The sequence below is a fragment of the Globicephala melas genome, chromosome 1 (genome assembly GCF_963455315.2).
Source record: "Globicephala melas chromosome 1, mGloMel1.2, whole genome shotgun sequence".
Lineage (NCBI taxonomy): Eukaryota > Metazoa > Chordata > Mammalia > Artiodactyla > Delphinidae > Globicephala > Globicephala melas.
The window spans coordinates 109,840,869-109,860,041 of record NC_083314.1 but is presented as its reverse complement, the minus strand read 5'-3'; the positions used below and the strand labels follow the sequence as shown (position 1 = coordinate 109,860,041).

General features: G+C 41.7%; 1 protein-coding gene and 1 long non-coding RNA gene across 11 annotated transcripts in view; one reads left to right on the top strand and one right to left on the bottom strand.

Moving 5' to 3' along the window:
- The window catches only part of KYAT3 (kynurenine aminotransferase 3), a 76,563-nt gene extending 61,446 nt beyond the window's left edge, over positions 1–15,117 (bottom strand). For 3 of the 8 annotated variants that reach the window (XR_011377147.1, XR_011377146.1, XM_030866148.3), the window contains exon 1: positions 7,665–8,686. Coding sequence is in view for 6 of the 8 variants with exons in the window: in XM_030866148.3 (XP_030722008.1) it covers positions 7,665–7,826 (162 nt within the window). In the remaining 2 variants the exon portion in view is untranslated. The other 5 variants (XM_060303147.2, XM_060303158.2, XM_060303140.2 and 2 more) reach the window with 5 other exon arrangements.
- A 118-nt stretch (positions 15,118–15,235) lies between these two features.
- LOC132593785 (uncharacterized) lies at positions 15,236–18,944 on the top strand. 3 transcript variants are annotated; one of them, XR_011377793.1, is made up of 4 exons: positions 15,236–15,319; positions 16,343–16,546; positions 17,763–17,959; positions 18,835–18,944. It is a non-coding gene; the product is annotated as an uncharacterized lncRNA (long non-coding RNA). The 3 variants fall into 3 exon arrangements; XR_009559629.1 differs by lacking the exon at positions 18,835–18,944 and adding an exon at positions 15,832–15,961 and having other exon boundaries at positions 15,261–15,319; positions 17,763–18,044; XR_009559635.1 differs by lacking the exon at positions 18,835–18,944 and having other exon boundaries at positions 17,763–18,044.
- Positions 18,945–19,173: the final 229 nt, after the last annotated feature.

The window sequence follows — 19,173 nt, the reverse complement described above, 5'->3', positions numbered from 1 at the left end:
GAAAATTCCATTTACAATGGAAGGAACCCAAGCATCAACAGATGACTGGCATAAGAAGATGCGGTATATATACAATGGAATATTACTCAGCCATAAAAAAGAATGAAATATTGCCATTTGCAGCAATGTGTGTTGGGAGCCAAGAAGTTTTCGCCATTAGAAGATGGCCGACACCCTGCTTCTCTTCCTGATTTATGAGATAGAAGTTCGCGCCTAAAATGAAAGCCCGCGCACGCAGCACCAATGATGATTAGCCAAGTACTTCCCTCATTCTGAATCCCGCCCCCCTTTCTCTGCAGTGTATAAATACAGCTACCGCAGCAATAAAAGTTTGAGGCTTGATCAGGATTCTGTCTTGCCTCCATTCTTTCGCGTCTCCTGCCTTTCCCCCTTTTTTCAACCCCCACAGGTTCCTCCTCAGACTCACAAGGATTTGTCCTGCTGGTCGGGACTCCCGGGGACGCCCGGGGCCGTACACAATTGGCGCCCAACGTAGGGCCTGAGGAACGGATCCTGACGGAGGCAGCACGCTTACGAACGCCTGGCCAGGCACCCACTGAGCCGCCGCGAGACTTACTCGAAAGTGCAGCTTGATTAGGTCCCCGGAGGACTGGCCGCCCTTCGGCAGTCGTGACCTGAGGATAAGGTAAGCGGAGCTATAAATATGGGACAGGAATTGAGTTCCCATGAACTCTTTCTTCAGGGGATCGAGGATTCCCTCAAGAGGCGGAAGATTAAGGCTAGAAAAAAAGATTTGCGTGAATTTTTTATGTTCTTGTCTGATGTTTGCCCATGGTTCCCACAGGAAGGGACAATAGATAAAAAAATGCTGGAATCGTGTAGGAAATTGTTTAAATGATTATTATCAAACCTTTGGGCCTTCTAAAGTGCCTGTGACTGCATTTTCGTATTGGAATTTAATTAGGGAGATTCTCATGGGTCATTTTTTTGACCCCGATGTCCAAAAGGTTGTAGAGACCGGGGAAACAATTCTTAAAGCAGCCTCTCGTCTCCATTCAGCTTGTCCATCCGTTACCATTGATATGGGTTCAAATGAAGAGTTCCCAAAAATTCCAGAAACCGGTCATCATTATCCCACAGATGATAAAGTTATCCCAAAGATTTATCCTTCCCTTACTGCTATTAAGGGTGATCCCAATGATGACCAGCCTTCCCCCCAAGATCAGGAAACTCTCGATGAGCAGGCTGCTCGTTATCATCGCAATGATGATCCCTGGGGATTCCCCCTTTTGAAGCCTCCACCATCTTATAATACTCCCCATCAGATGCCTGCCTTTAGCGCCCCTGCTCCCATTGCCCCCCTGATTGATCCCCTTCGACAGGCTAAGATGGCCTTAACCCAGGAAATTTCCTCTTTGAGAGATGTTTTACAACAAAAACGGGAACGCTTGGATCTCCTAAAGGAGCTTAAGGCCCTTGAGGTGGAGCTTTCTTCTTTTAATGTCTCGAACGGTCCCAATAAACCCCCGCTTCGACAAAAACCAGGATCCATTAAGTTAGCCTTCCCTGTTACTCGCAGTCAAAATTTACCCACTCAAGGTGAAATTCAAGCTGAAGATAGTGAGGAAGGGGAAGAGGAAGAGGGAGAAGAATCTCCTGAACCTGATGAGGGACCAGATATTCATAATTCTTCTGGGGGCGGCCCTTTTGAACATAAATATCGCCGCCTCAATTTAAAACATATAAAAGATTTAAAATCTGCTGTCAATAATTATGGGCCCACAGCCCCTTATACATTGGCAATCTTGGAGGGATTAAGCGATTGCTGGCTGACCCCAAATGATTGGCTTACCCTGGCTCGGGCCACCCTTTCTGGGGGAGATTTTGTTTTATGGCGCACTGAATTTGCAGAAAATTGTAGAGAAACTGCCCAAAGAAATGCTGAAAACAGAACTTCCCGATCATGGACCCGAGATAAATTACTTGGCCGTCCCCCCTATGAATCCAATGAGTCTCAGGCTGCTTTTCCCCCTGGTTTGTTGGCTCAAATACAAAATGCTGGCCTTAAGGCCTGGCGCCGTCTTCCGCCTAAGGGTTCGCCCACAACTTCCTTGGCAAAAATTCGCCAGGGACCAGAAGAGCCTTATTGTGAGTTTATTAGCCGCCTCACGGACGCCGCCGAGCGTGTAGTGGGTGATAGTGAAACTGATAATGCCTTTGTTAAACATTTAGCTTATGAAAATGCCAATCCGGCCTGCCAAGCTGCCCTTCGGGCTCATCGTGGTGGTAGCCTGGCTGATTACATTAAGTTGTGCTCCGGAATTGGTCCCTCCCATTCTGTTGGTCTTGCGATTGGAGCTGCTCTAAAAGATTTTATTAAAGATACATCCGTCCTAGATAAACAACAAAAAACTTGCTATAATTGCAAACAACCTGGACATTTTGCCCGGGATTGTTCATTACATAGACAAGGACAGTCATTAAAGGCTAACCCACAACAACCCCGATATCAATCCCGGGCTCCTCCCACCACCGTTTGCCCTCGTTGTAAAAGAGGCAAACATTGGTCTTCAGAATGTTTTTCAAAAACGGATATAAATGGCCAATTGCTCCCCAAAAAACAGGGAAACTTTTCACGGGGCCAGCCCCTGGCCCCTTCCTTGGAACCAAACCAAGGGGCAATTCGGTTTGTTCCTCAAAAATCTGGACAAGTTCCCTGCACCCAGATGTTGGCTCCCTCTGTCGAGCCACACCCGGAAGCGCAGGATTGGACCTCTGTGCCTCCACCGACTCAATATTAGTCCCAGAACAAGGAGTACAACCAATTCCCACAGAAGTTTATGGCCCCCTGCCCCCAAATACTTTTGGTTTAATTTTAGGAAGAGGTAGTTCCGCTTTGGCTGGCCTCCAAATTATACCTGGTGTTATTGATAATGATTATTCAGGTCAAATTACCCTTTTGGCATCTGCTTTACAAGGCCCTATATCAATCCCTAAAGGTCAAAGGATAGCACAGTTAGTATTGTTGCCCCTAAATTCTTTAAATAAGAGCCATACTAATTGTCCTAGAGCAGATGCTGCTTTTGGCTCCTCAGATGTTTATTGGGTCCAACAAATTACTCCTGAAAGGCCACTCCTAACCCTGTGGTTAGATGGAAAGAAATTTGAGGGTTTAGTCGATACAGGAGCCGATGCAACAGTTATTTCGGAAAAATATTGGCCCTCCTCTTGGCCTTGTACAGTGTCTATAACTCATTTACAAGGCATAGGACATTCTACCAATCCTAAACGGAGCTCTAAAGTTCTTACATGGATAGATACTGAAGGTAATACTGGACAGGTACAACCTTATATTTTGCCACATATCCCGTTGAATCTTTGGGGACGTGACATCCTGTCACAATTAAAGTTAATCATGGCCAGCCTCAATGAGGTGGTGACCCAACAAATGCTAAACCAAGGGTTTCTACCAGGCTTAGGCTTAGGAAAAAATAATCAGGGTATTACACGACCTATTTCCCTGGCATCTAACATAAATCGCCAGGGCCTAGGCAGTTCGCCTTTTTCTTAGCGGCCATTGACCTTCCTGTGCCCCATGCGGACAAAATACGATGGAAAACTAATGATCCCGTTTGGGTGGACCAATGGCCTCTAACAGAAGAAAAACTTACAGCTGCCACAAAGTTAGTGCAGGAACAATTGGCCGCTGGACATTTAGAAGCCACTACTTCGCCATGGAATACCCCTATATTTGTGTTAAAAAAGAGATCTGGCTCATGGCGACTTCTCCAAGATCTTAGGGAAATTAATAAAACAATGTTTACTATGGGAGCTTTACAGCCTGGCTTGCCTTCTCCTATTGCCATTCCAGCTGGCTATTTTAAAATCATTATTGATCTTAAAGATTGCTTTTTTACTATCCCTCTCCATCCTCAGGATAGAGAGCGTTTTGCATTTAGTCTCCCAGTAATTAATTTTAAAGGCCCAATGCCACGTTTTCAATGGAAGGTCCTCCCGCAGGGTATGGCCAATAGCCCCACCTTATGTCAAAAATTTGTTGCACAAGCTGTAGACCCTCTTAGGGCTCGTTGGCCTGGTATCTATATCATTCATTATATGGATGATATTCTTTTGGCTGGAAAATCAACTGATGAACTCCTTAAGTGTTATCAAGATTTAAAAGATAATCTTGCTTCCTCTGGCCTTCAAATTGCTTCAAATAAGGTACAATTAAAAGATCCATACTATTATCTTGGTTTCGAATTAAACAAAAAAATAATTACCACTCAAAAGATACACATACAAGTATCACATTTGCAAACCCTCAATGATTTTCAAAAATTTTTGGGAGATATTAATTGGCTACGACCGTATCTTAAACTTACTACGGGAGAGTTAAAACCCTTATTCGAAATTTTACAAGGGCCATCAGATCCCTTGTCACCCCGTAGGCTGACTAAGGAGGCTAAAAATTCTCTTCAATTAGTAGAAAAGGCCATTAGATGTCAACAGATTACCTTTTTAGATTATGGTCGTCCCTTTAGTTTGATTATTTGTGCCACTGCACATACACCCACTGGAGTCCTATGGCAAGATCATCCCCTCTTGTGGATACATTTGTCCGTATCTCCTAATAAAGTGCTTAAGACCTACCCTTCCTTAGTAGCACAGGTTCTTACTTTGGGCAGAGAAAAAAGCCGTCAATTTTTTGGCAGAGATCCTGATCATTTGATTCTCCCCTATACCAAAGAAGAGCTTAGTTGGTTATTACAAACTGATGATAAATGGCTTGTTTCCTTATCCTCCTTTCAGGGTAATATTGATAATCATTATCCACCTGATAAGCTCCTTCAGTTTGCTAGAAAACATCTGTTTATATTTCCCAAAATCACTTCTGCTGTTCCTCTGGGAGATGCTGCCCTAGTATTCACTGATGGATCATCATCCGGTGTTGCTGTATTTGTTATAAATAATCAGCCCTATAGGGTACAGTCCCCCTTTTTATCAGCACAACTTGTTGAGCTTTTTGCCATTCTTCAGGTTTTTGAGATGTTACAGAATATCCCCTTTAATTTATATACGGACAGCTCATATATAGCTTTGTCCGTCCCCCTTTTAGAAACTGTTCCATATATTAAACCCTCTTCCAATGCTGTTCCCCTTTTTCAACAACTTCAAAGTCTTATACTTCGAAGACAAGCGCCTTTTTTTATTGATCATCTTAGGGCTCATACAGATCTTCCTGGACCCCTCTCTCAGGGCAATGATTTAGCTGATAAAAATGCCCGCCTGATGTGCACCGTAACCTCTGATTCTGTTTCTCAAGCTACTCAATTTCATCAGCTACATCATGTTAATGCACATACTCTTCGCTTAATGTTTAAGCTTACTCGAGAACAATCAAGACAAATTGTAAAAAATTGTCCAGGGTGCGTTACATTTTTACCTCTTCCACATCTTGGGGTAAACCCAAGAGGTCTATTACCTAATGAAATCTGGCAGATGGATGTTACCCATCTTGCTGAATTTGGAAAATTAAAATTTATTCATGTGTCCATTGATACCTTTAGCGGCTTTATATATGCCTCCCTTCAGGGAGGAGAAGCCACAAAAAACATTATTTCACATGTGCTCCAATATTTTACAGTTTTAGGCAAGCCTCAAATAATTAAAACAGATAATGGGCCTGGGTATACCTCCCAGGCTTTCCAAGATTTTTGCACCCGGCTTCAAATAAAACATCTTACGGGAATTCCATATAACCCCCAGGGTCAAGGCATAGTAGAAAGAGCCCATCAAACCCTTAAAAATACCATTTCCAAGCTTAAAAATAATGATTTAACTGCTACAAAAAATTCCCCAAAAAATATTCTTAGTCATGCCCTGTTTGTAATTAATTTTTTACAATTAGATAATAATGGTAGATCTGCCGCCGATCGCCTTTGGCATCAAGAAACTAAAAATCAATATGCACAAGTTATGTGGAAAGACCCTTTGACCTTTAAATGGCATGGACCCGATCCACTCCTCATCTGGGGGAGGGGATCCGCATGTGTATATAATACCAAAGAAGGTGGAGCACGCTGGTTGCCTGAGCGCCTTATTAAACCTATAAGTTCTATAAAGTAATAAATTTTATCCAGGGCCCTTTTCCCTGAGATTGTATTTCTTTTTCTTTTTCAGAAAAAGATGGAGACCCTCCTAATATTGAAAGAGCGGCAGAGACGACATGAGTTATCCGTTGTGACCCTGATCCTGTCATCTTTGCTGGTTGTTGGACAGGCTGAAAGCACTCCCCACTTGCCTCAAAATTTAACCTGATACATTACCATCGCCTCGCCATTACAGAAGCAGAACCAAAGGATGATTCTGGCTGCCCCTCCACTGGAGCGGCATGAAACAGAGACATGCCTACCCCCCTCTTTGATGGAGGGTATGGGTACCGAGTTGAGTGTGGCAGCAAAGCATGCACAAGGGAAAACGTGTATATATGTATATACAAGGTAATCTCTGTTATTCCCTGTGAGTATACCTGAATTATGATAGAGGTTGGTATCTAAACATTGTTTTTGGCTTTTAGTAGCTAAGATTATCTTTGGCTCTGCCTCTCCTCCCCAAAAGATACCAAGAGCCGATGAGTGTGGACACACATACCTTGTCCACGGGAGGATTCAGGTCACTACTCCCTCACTCGGTTAATGCCCACCTCCTTAAAAGAAATAAAAAGGGAGGAAATGTTGGGAGCCAAGAAGTTTTCGCCATTAGAAGATGGCCGACACCCTGCTTCTCTTCCTGATTTATGAGATAGAAGTTCGCGCCTAAAATGAAAGCCCGCGCACGCAGCACCAATGATGATTAGCCAAGTACTTCCCTCATTCTGAATCCCGCCCCCCTTTCTCTGCAGTGTATAAATACAGCTACCGCAGCAATAAAAGTTTGAGGCTTGATCAGGATTCTGTCTTGCCTCCATTCTTTCGCGTCTCCTGCCCTTCCCCCTTTTTTCAACCCCCACAGGTTCCTCCTCAGACTCACAAGGATTTGTCCTGCTGGTCGGGACTCCCGGGGATGCCCGGGGCCGTACACAATGTGGATGGACCTAGAGAATATTATGCTTAGTAAAGTAAGTCATACAGAGAAAAGCAAATACTATATGACAGCACTTATATGTGGAATCTAAAAATACAAATGAATGTATATACAAAACAGAAACAGGCTTACAGACATAGAAAACAAACTTATGATTATCAAAGAGTGTGCAGGGGGAGGGAATTAGGAGTATGTGATTAACAGATACAAACTACTATACATAAAATAGATAAGCAACAAAGATTTACTGTGTAACACAAGGAATTATACCCAATATCTTATAATAACCTATGATGAAATATAATCTGCAAAAAAATGGATTCACTGAGCTGTACACCTGAAACTAACATAATAATATAAATTAACTATACTTCAATTAAAAAAATAAAATAAAGTGAGATATTGAATAAAATGTCCAGCAATATGCCTGATACATAGACAGGCAAGCAGCTGCCCAGTGAAGGTCAGGTCTAGCTGATGACAAGAGATAATTTCAGTTTATATAACAGAAATACCCATTCTAATAAAATAATTATAAAGTATCTAAAAAATTATGTTTTTTGGACATTGCAGAATATGTGCACTATTATTTCTGTAAGTGATTAAGCAATACTTACAGCAGAAGTAGAGAGTCCAAGGATTTTTGAAGCACAAATTGTCTTCAGGAATTTAGGTCTACTGCCAAGGGTACACAGTCTCCCCCGGGCCAAAAACATGCTACAGGACAAAAGAAAAAATTTTAAAGGGAGTAAATATATACTTATATCACTATTAAACATTTATAGCTAGGTGATAGACCATAAACTTGTATAAAATAAAAATAAAATTTATTGATAGCTGAGTTTTCTTTCTATGATATAATCTCTCATCACTAGAATCATTCTAATAGAATCCTCCTTATAAAAATTTATGCATGTGTTGTTTTAAAGTAGAGATCTGTAAGGATATGGTGAATTTAAAAAACAAAGTTGTAATTTAGTCAAGAGCATTAAACTACAGGAAGTAAAAGTTCCATTCCTAGTAGGCATAAAATCCAGAATATTTCAGTCTAAGAACTACTTAAATTTCAGAATCATCTGGAGAAGTCACTAGTAAAAATGCAATTTGTAACAGTAAATTAAAGTTGTTAGAAACAGGTTATTTAGAAAGTTGTTTGAAAAGGATTATAGTAGGTCCTTGATAAATATGAAGAATATACGAATGAATCTTCCCTTATTTTCTCAGGCGGTACTGCCTTCAACAATTCCAGAAGATAGCTAGGTAGCTGGAAATCTATTGAAATGGCTTGCTAAGAGGCATGAATCTAGATTACTTCTCTACTTGTAAGGAAATCATTATCAATCATGGGTCAAAGTAGGGAGATCAAAGCAAAATGGAATTCTTATTATACTGCCATTTAGAAGTGAAAGCATTCAGGAAAGCAGAGACTTCCCATAAGGTTTTACTCTGACAATGTTCTATCAGTGGATGGCATTTCCTTCATCTCTAATAATCAAACTTTTAGAAAAAAAGACACACTTTATTGATTCAAAGGGATCACTGAAACTATCAATAGCTATGAATCTCTTTAAGTTACCAAAATGTGAAGGCTACAGATGTGAAAAATAATATATTGGATGTTTCTTAAAAAGTGAAATAGAAATTCCTTACCTTGTCAATAAAATTCAGCTTAAATGACAGCCTCTTAGCCATTCTACATCACATCAGCTTAGGTTAATTCTCTGCAAAGCACTTTCTGTTTGTTTGGCTGACCACTCACTCATTCATTTGATAATTTAATGTAAGCGCCATGAACAGGTGGACCTGGTGCGTTTAGTTCACCACTGTCTTCTCTGGCACATAGGAGGCACGTGATAAATAAATGTGTCAAATGACTGAATGAATACATAAAATCACATTATAAATTAATGATTTAAGTGAACTATTTATGATGAGTCCTTTTATGAAATATTGATTCCTTTGTAAAGTAAATAATTACCTCTTATGTTTTACGTCTTTCAAGTCAAAGACCAGGTTTTCTTAAATCAAGAAATGCCTATTCTTTGGTCATTAATAGTTCTGTTCAGGAATAAAATATTAATTGGATTAGGCAGTAGGGCTAGTTCTGAGGAAAGGTATTACCAAACAACAGTGACTATGTTGAACAATCTTCATTCAGTATCATAGAGTTATTTGATTTAGGACAATATATTTTTCAGAAAAAAAATGCCCATTTATTTAAATTCAACCTAATTTATTTGTTAGTAAGGAAAGTATAAGTAAAATTCTTCCTTGCAAGTAGAAAAGTGAGAGAAACCTCTTCTACCTTCTTCAGACAAATGGGGTTGGGGAGCTGGGAGGGGAGCAAACAGGACTAGGAGTCAGGATACCTGGATTCTAACCCTTATTTTTGATATTAAAAAAAGGTTTCTATCCTGGGACAATTCCCTGACCTTTGGTGGGCCTTAGTTTCCCCATACTTCAAAACAGATGAATAAATGAATCCTTGGTTTCAAGGTAATCTCAGAAAGTACTGTACGTCAGTGGCTGGTTGTGTGTGACCTCAGGCTGCAGGTCTTGGGAGATTCCCCCCAGGTTGGGTGAGCCACACCCTCTGGCCACCACACCTCAATACCCATTCCCCTTTGGAAGTTGACACTAAATCTACCTGTTTTCATCTGGAAAACCCAAAGCCTGATTCCCACCTCTTCTTCCGTTTTCTGCAGCACATTACCACCATAATGCAAAGTATTGCCTGGAAACTGACCCAGCCCTTCATTTCTCTTCCACTTGCCAAACTTTCTACTGTGTCTTTCGGAACAGCTGCACCATTCTCAGCGAATCCCATTACATCTTTATGTTTTCAGAGTGTTCCTTGTACCTCCTAGCTTGAACTGAAACCTTATTGCTCCCTGAAGATACCACTCCTATATGCCTCAGTGTCAGCTTTTGCTTGTATATGCCTCACTTACCTCTTTCTTACCGTCTATTTTACCATTACCAGTCTACTACTTCCGTCATCTGCTTCAATGATATCGTCTTCTGGCCTGCTGATAACTCCTTGTCATTCATTAGAGATTTTGTCATTAGGCACACAGTTTTCTTCTCAACTCTAAGTACTGTGATCATCCCAGGTAATTCCCATGTCTTCAGAGATGGTCCATCCAACAACTGACATCCCTGTGCCCATCACTATTCTCTTCCATCCCACCCTAGGCACTCTCTCCTATAGTCACACCCTGCACCTTGCCATTACCTCAATCTGGTCTAATTCCAAAACAATTAATTGAAGTATTCTGATCTTTGACCATAAACTACCTATCCTTCCAATTTGCTTACTTATTCCAATGATTACTATTCTTAAATATCATCAAGATCTCTAGGAGGCTGCCTCTCCTTTTCTCAATCAGACCTCACCTTCCTTTATTTTCCAATTTAGACGCCAGTTCCACTGCTTCAATAATGTTCTTTACAATGCCCTAGCTCTCCGTCTGTCTTTTATAGATAGGTATCTATAAAACCCTGGCCCTGGATGAACTCAATTACAGTGTCTGTTTTTCCTGTGGCCCATGAAGCTGTGGACTGCTGGAGAAAATCACAAAGGATAGGATCGGTTTCACCACAAATTACGGTCATTAATCTCAAATTGACCCCCAACACTCTCCAGCATTTCTACTATATTTTATAGGTACAGGATGGCAAAATATACTCCCCAAAAAATTGCCACTTTGGCCTAAGGATTATTGTGAGCTAAAGGCACTGGAAAAACAGCCGAGGCAAGAAGAGTGATCTGATCTCCCCCTTTCTTCCTGAAAACAGGAGATAAAATTCCCATGTGAAAGATACCTGCCCTATACTGGGAAAAAAGAAACACTCTTAGACAGGGAGTTAAAGCTGAGAGAATTCTGTACAAACAGACCTTGTTAAAATAATTCTTATCTTCCTTTAGTCTCCCTATATTTTTTGGTTACTTTTCCACAATGGCCTCTCTTTGTTCAATCTAGCATAAAAGCACTTGGTTTTGCTACTTCTTTGGGTCTTCATTTCCTTGTGACAGTTCCTGTGTCACACAGAACTTTTATTAAATGTGTGCTTTTCTCCTGTTAATCTGTATTATGTCAGTTTAATTCTTGGGCCCTCCCAAAAGCCATAAGAGAATAGGCAATATTTCTCTCCCATAGTACAAAATGATTAAATTTTTCCCACACTCCTCTAACATAAAACCCTCCTTAGTCTAAGCAGATGACCTTGCTCTCTATCACAGAGAAAACAGAAGCCATCAGACGCGAATTCTTTCAACCTACCCACATGTAAAAAAACAAACCTAAAAATATTCCTTTTTTCTTCCTACTATAATAAAGGAAGTGACCCTGCTACAAAAGGACAGTCCCTCCTCCCATGACTTAGATGTCATTCCTCTCCCCTCCACAGAGACTTTGCTCCGTTGATTATTACCCCTCTCCTCGGCATATTCAGCTTTCCTTGCTAAAGTCTCCTCTAGTTATTGGGTTGGCCAAAAAGTTTAAGGTAAAAATAAAAGACACATTATTCATTTTCACCAAGAACTTCATTGAACAACGAATTCACTGTTTTGTTCCACGACCTTCTACCATTTTTCAGGCAACTTCATAATTCCATCTTCCCAAAACTTTTTATCTTTTTGAGCAAAGAATTGTTCCAGGTGCCTTTTACAGTCTTCGAGGGAATTAAAATTTTTTCCATTAAGAGAATTTTATAAAGACCGAAATAAATGGAAATCCAAAGGTACAATGTCTGGTAAATATGGCAGATGAATCAGAACTTCCCAGCCAAGCTGTTTTTGTCTGGTCATCAAAGAAACATGTGGTCTTGCATTATCCTGATGGAAGATCATGCGTTTTCTGTTGACTAATTCTGGACGCTTTTTGTCAACTGTTGCTTTCAGTTGGTCTAATTGGGAGCAGTACTTGTTGGAATTAATCGTTTGGTTTTCTGGAAGGACCTCATAATAGAGGACTCCCTTCCAATCCCACCATAAACACAAGATCACCTTCTTTAGGCGAAGACCGGCCTTTGATGTGGTTGCTGGTGGTTCATTTCCCTTGCCCCATGATCTCCTCCATTCCACATTATTGTACAGTATCCACTTTTCATCGCCTGTCCCAATTTGTTTTAAAAACGTAACGTTTTCATTACGTTTAAGTAGAGAATTGCATGCGGAAGTACGGTCAAGAAGGTTTTCTTCGCTTAACTTATGTGGAACCCAAACATCAAAGTGATTCACATAACCAAGCCGATGCAAATGATTTTCAATGCTTGATTTGGATATTTTGAGTATGTCAGCTATCTCCCAAGTGGTATAACGTTGATTGTTGTCAATCAATGTCTCGATTTGATCACTATCAACTTCAACTGGTCTACCCAACCATGGAGCGTCACCCAGCGAGAAATTTCCAGCACAAAACTTCACAAAACACTTTTGACACGTTCAGTCACTCACAGCACCTTCTCCATACACTGCAGAAATCTTTTTTTGCGCTTAGGTTGCGTTTTTACCTTTCTTGAAATAATAAAGCATAATATGCCGAAAATATTGCTTTTTTCTTCCATCGTCAATATTAAAATGGCTATACAAAAATTCACCAATTTTGATAAGTTTTTTAAAAATGCACGCTGATTTGAAAGCTGTCACAATACAATCTAATAAAATTGTTTCGAATGAAGTTAAAGACAACCAAGTGCTACTAGAGCCATCTTATTGAAAAAAACCGAACTTTTTGGCCAACCCAATGAAAACATATCATTTTATTAACTGTCCACTTTCCTCAATCTATACTCCCTAACCCAGTGCAATCTGATTTTTGTACCCATCATTCCATAAGGCAGCTCTTGCGCAAGTCAATTTTGACATTCATATTGTTAAATTCACTGGACATTTTGCAATTCTCACTTTCCTTGAGCTCTCTGCAGCTTTAGATCAGCTGGTCAAGCCCTGTCTCCTCCCAGAAACACCATTTTCCCTTGGCTTTTGACCTATGACAATCTCCCATTTTCCCAAACTTAAATGACAGAATTCCTCAATGCCCAGATCTTTTTTCTTCTCACTCATCACTCTCTCACTAGGTAATTTCATTGTAAAAGGAACTGTGAGGGCACCAGTGAATTATCGGCTCCAAAGAAATCTAAGCAGGCTGATAGATACAAATTCAGAACCCCTGAAGCTTTTTTCTTCTGTACTTTAAATAAACATTTTTTGAGCAGCACTTTTCTAAAGCAATTAACATTTCATATGCATATTCACCGAGAAGCTAAATGAATAGATTGGGATGTCATTGAAAAGTTGGACAAAATCAAAAGGTATATGGCTTTTCATTTTAAACAATATTTTCACTGTTTCATTTATACTTAAAAACAGAGTTCTGTGAAGAAAATCAGGAAATTGTGAATCAGGGTATCTAGTAAACCTGATTATGGCATACTATACATAAGATAAACTCCACAGTCATATACACATGATCAATAGAAAATTAAACTATTTATTATCATTGGTGTAGGCTGTTTAAAATGAAGATACAGAAGATATGTGTGGCACAGCTTGAGGGGACCTGAAGCTGAGAAGGCTGATGGATTGTTGGAGAATCCAGAGCTAAAAGATGAATAAAGCAGTCAAGATGAACTGTAAAAAGTTTGAAACTCTGGACTTAAACCCAGATAATCAATTCATAACCACTTTGCATATGTGGAGGAGAGGTAGGAAAAGATTTAGTGAATTTCACAAAGTACAGATGTTCAGGTTAACAGCAAGCTCAAGGAAGATTAATGTGAGGTGACTGCAAAAAGGCCTAGTGCTAATGAATGCACAACCCAGGTTAAGAGTCTGACCCAAGGAAAGTTTATTTCCACCTCACGCTGTACCTGTTGGTCCACTTCTAGAATGTTTATAAGGCTTACTGATACAACATAGGGCATATAGGAGGTGAACAAGGTACTGGCGCGGGAAATACAGTGGGAATAAGCCTCAAAGCCATGTCACTGAAGCAAGAATGGGAAAAATCAGCCATACGGAGCCGGCACAAGACTTAAGTTAGGAGACATGATCCTGAAATTGCTGAAAAGCTGTTTTGTGAAAATGGGATTCGTGTAATTAATTACAAATTTCTGCAGAGGGAAGGAATCTGGCTGTCCGGTTTAAGTTGTCACGAGTTTGGTTTCAGCCCCACGTGAGTTAACTTTGTAATGGTGGGTGTGCAGCCCAGTGTGGAAGGAGCCAGCTGCCCGGCTGCGCCCTCAGGTAGCAGCGGGGGAGCCGCGCGCCAGCAAGACGGAAGAATGTCCGTACTGGCTGGGGTCTCCAAAAGCAACAGATTGGGCCTCTTTTTTCTTTTATCTTAAAAACTATGGGTTCCACTAAGAGTCACTTACGTGGCAAGTGAGCAGCCTTGTTCCTTTTTTTAAATTGATTATACCGATTACGGATGAACTGGAAGAATACAGATTACGGATCAACTGGAGTCGGTGTCAGCTTCCCACACCGTTTACAAAATGCCCAAATTGCAAAAATGAAGCGCAAAAGGAGGAGACAAGGACCGGGGTCCAAGGGACCCCACCCTATAAGACCAGTCACCTCAGGGCCATTCCCTCTCTAGAGCAAGCAAACTCTGAAATTCCAGCGCTGACCCTCTGCTACCAGCCCCGTGGGCCGCCAGGGCCGGGGGTCAGCGGCCCAGGCCCGCGCTCCCGCCTCCGCTCCGAACGGCGAGTCCGAATGCTGAAGGAAATCCAGCCCCGGCTCTTCCTCCCAGCCCGCCAGGCGCGCGGCCGGGCGAGCGCACCCCAGCTAGGCCTCCCTCCCTCCCAACCTCCCTCCGCGCGTCTCCGCACCCGAGACCACTGCCCTCAGCCCCACCAAGTGACCACCTTGCGCCCCACTCACACCCGTCACGCGAACACCTTGCCTCCCTGAGTTCCAGTCCCGCGAAGCCTCAAGAGCCTGATGGGCCGGGACTCGGACGTGGGGGCGGAGCCTGGAAGGGATTGACTGTGGGGTCGGGATTCCAAACGCCGATTGGTTGAGGGACAGGCCGGGGTAGCGGACTGGACGCAACTGGGCGGGCGTGGAGAAGGGGGAGGTGAAAGGCGCCGGGCACTGGAGAGTAAGGGGGCGGGAGGGAGGTGCGTGGGGATGTGGCCGGGGATTGGCTGTGGTGTCTAGACTCGGGCGTGATGTGCTGTGAGGACAGCCGGGAACCGGGACTGGACTTGGCAGGTGGAGGTGCGGAGCCGGATCAGGGCCTTGCAATAGACGCGGGTCTAGGTGAGGGGTGGAATGGGGCGGAGGCTTGTATATAGCCGGGATTGGGTATGAAGTTGAGGTCTAATTGGATGTATGTGACCTATTGATTTGGGGCGGGTTATAGGACAAAGGATTGATTTGGAAGAAAAAGCAAGCTGTGGGGTCACAGGGCTTAGCTGAGGGGAAGCATGTAGTTTGAACGATGTTAGAAGGTGCCAGAGAGGGCAAGACTAAAGAGAGTGTGCGAAAAGTTTTGTAGATGTATTTATCACCTATGATGGTGGTGAGGGGGGAAAAAAAGGAACTTTACTTTCCTGAACAGTAAAACGAATTCGATCAGAGAACCGGGAATGGAATAGGGTATGAAACTGAGAAGGAAAATAAGTGACACTTTAAACGTGAAGAAGAAAAATTGGCTAAGAGAAAAAGGAACACCAGAAATTACTCCTTTATTGAGGGCAGTGTTAGCCAAAGGAGAGGTTCTGGTAAGAATTAGGTTTCATAAGTAGATTTTCCTTATCTCCTAATTTAAGACAATGAGAGGATAGAAGGAGTTGGGGAACAGTAGCTTGTTATTCAACTGCAGAAGAAAGAACAAAGATAATCTCTGGTTGAAGGAATCTACTCTGCACCTAGGTACTGCGAGATTCAGAAGATTATCAGGTGAATGGAGAGATGCTTGTGTACAATAGGGACAAGTATTTGAGCATGTATTGGGTGATTTGGAGGGGAGGGTTCAAGGAAATGGAGATTCATGCTGTTTTGGGTGCTGTCTGGAAGTGGGGGTGATTATTAGATTGGGCATCATAATACATCTTATGTAGAAGAAGGGAGGAAAATTGCAAGGCTAAGTCTGTAGTTGGTAAAGAAGCAATGGTTTTGCTAACCGGGAGAAGAGGAGGTTTGCTATTTTTGTAGTTTGCAGTGACCTTGTTTTTATTGGAGTTTAAGCAAGTTTATTGAGTGATCTTATCTGTTGTCTCATTTCATCATAACCAGAGAGTGACTGATGTTAGTGTTCTGTCCGATTTTTATATTTTACAGGGGAACACCAGGGCTAGTTCCTAACAATACCGAAGCCTTAAGGGGAAGTGTCAGTTCAGTTCCTGATAGCAAGTACTGCTTATCTTTTTCTCATATTTAACAAATACGTGAATTGGAAACATAGGTGTGGAGGCTTCTGGGGGAAATGAGGCAGAGAAAGTGAGTGTCTCAAACCTTAAAGAGGAAGAAACAGGCAATAGACAAGTAAGTATATACAATGACTTCAGATGGTGATAAGTGCTATGAAAGAAGCAATGAGGGGTGGAGACTGCAGAGAGTTTAAATACGATAGTCAGGATAGGCTTTTTTTGAGAAGGTAACATTTGAACCAGAATTGAATGATAAAGACACAACTTTGCAAAAAATTATTCTGGATAGGAAAATAGCAGTTGAAAAGGCTCTGATATAAGAATAAACTTGGCATGCAAGGAATAAGAAAGAGGCCAGTGTGTCTAATGCACTGTAATCCAGGGGAAAGTGCTTCCAGATTAGGGTGGAGAGAAAGGCAGGGACCAGATCACGCAGAGCCTTGAAGACCACAGAAAGTTTCAATTTTATATTGGTGTAGCCATTGGAAGATCTTAAGCAGAGGAATAATATAATCTTAATTACATTTTAAAAAGTCACTCTAGTTACTTTGGAGAAGAGACTTGCAGGTAGGCGAGAGTAGAAGCAGGAAGGAGGAGGTTAGGAGGTTGTTAGTGGGAGATATGATGTTGTCTGGGCTATGGTGGTGGCAGAGGAAGAAAAGAGGGCTAGGGTCACAACGTTCATTCTGCCGACATTCACTTATTCCTCTTTTTCAGCTCTACCACACCACAGTCACCTCTGCCTAGTTTGTCCTAATTCATGCACTCTCTGTTTACCCTCTTCAGAGTATAAACTTCCAATCTCTTGCTGAAGTGAAGGAGGAAATTTGGTGGGGATGTGCAAACTTGCAGTGGGGATCTGAGGATCTAGTTGTTTCTTAGAAAGGCCTTTAAATGACCCTCGTGTTTTTAGTCCTGAACCTTTGGAGAGTTCTGTGGGGGTGGATCTAGTTGCTTTTTTGGCTTTCTTTATGACTAGTCTGGGATTAACCGTTTTTGAATCTGCTGTCAATTTCTACCTGCCTGTTTGCTTTCTAAGGTCTATAAATTTGTTGTCACTGTCTTTCCCCTTGTTCATTTTCTCATAGGGTTATGGCTTAAAAGAACCTCCTCACTGTTATTTCAGTGTGGTTTAAGTAGAGAGAGAGAGTATAAATATGTTTGATTTGCCATCTCTTATTGTTGTTATTGGTTTACATGCACGTTCATTCAATGATTGGAAGACCAAATGCTGGGCATTCAAATACTTTGTTCATATGCCAAGGTTTGTGTTATTGTTTTTTTTTTTTTTTTTGCGGTACGCGGGCCTCTCACTGTTGTGGCCTCTCCAGTTGCAGAGCACAGGCTCCAGACGCGCAGGCGCAGCGGCCATGGCTCACAGGCCCAGCCGCTCCGCGGCATGTGGGATCTTCCCGGACCGGGACACGAACCTGTGTTCCCTGCATCAGCAGGCGGACTCTCAACCACTGCGCCACCATGGAAGCCCTGTGTTATTCTTTATACTCATGTTGGCTTTTAAAACAGAAATGTAAGTGACTCCTTGGAATTAATAACTAAAGGCTGTGCTTTTCTTATATCTTGTGCTCATTTGTTTTCTGAATAAAAAGATGGTATCTCCCTTTTAAAGTCTTTTCCACTTTCTCACACAGAGGGCTAAAAATATTCTGAAATACAGCAGACAGAAGGCAGTATAGCTTAGTTGGCAAGCCAACCTGTCTGGTTCAGGTCTCAACTCTGCAATTTTCTAGCGGTGTAAACTTGGGCAAGTTACTTCATTTCTCTGTATTTCAATTTCCTTATCGGTAAAATGTGTGTAATAGAACATTACTTATCGTGCTATTTTAAGGATTAAATGACTTCATAGACTGAAAAAAAAAAAACCCTTAGAATTGTGCTTGGTTCTTACTAAGTACTATACAATTTTTCCTTAAGAAAAAGGGAAAGAGAATCTTTAGGATAGGGCTGCTAGTTATGCCCCAATATTTAGTATTCTTTTCTTCTATAGTAATACAACCCCCAAATTTCAGCAGAGTATATGAGTGCTTGGTATAAAGACTGGATTTCCAGTCTTTGTTTTAGCTGGGTGGGACCCATATGACTAAATTCTAGCCAACGGGATATAAGTGGAAGCTATATGTGCTGCTTCCAGGAAATGTCTTGAAGGATCATATGCCCTTATTGCTCCCTCTGTTTGTGGTTTCCCTGACAGTTTGAGTACAGACATGTTGGCTACTACCCTCTTGCACAACCAGGTAGAATCTTCAAGTTGAAGATGGTAGAACAATAGTATGGAAGACAAGGAGCCTGAGACCTGATATCATGAAGCTACCACTCTAGCTCCAGACCTACTGTATTGACATAAGAGAGAAATCAACCTCAATTTTGTTTAAATCTTTTGTATAGGTTTCCTGATATGCAGTCATAGTACTGCTGTGATGGTTTACTGACTCCTCTCATTTGCTCACCAAAGACATCTCACTTTACATGGACCTTGCAGGCGACAATAGAATGGCAGAGAGGAGAACAAAGTGGAAGATACAAGCAATGCCTTATTATCTGGAGTAATAAGGCCACTTCTCAAGCAGCATCTGTCCCTTGTAGGTATTAAGGGTCAGGCAGGCAGAACTACATTCTTCCTTTACTCGTAATACTCAAGCAGTACTAGGAAGGACCTGCTCCAGGAAAAAATGACAATTAAGTCTGGGTTTGTAAGTTCCTAAAGTGTTTTCCATCTTACACTCT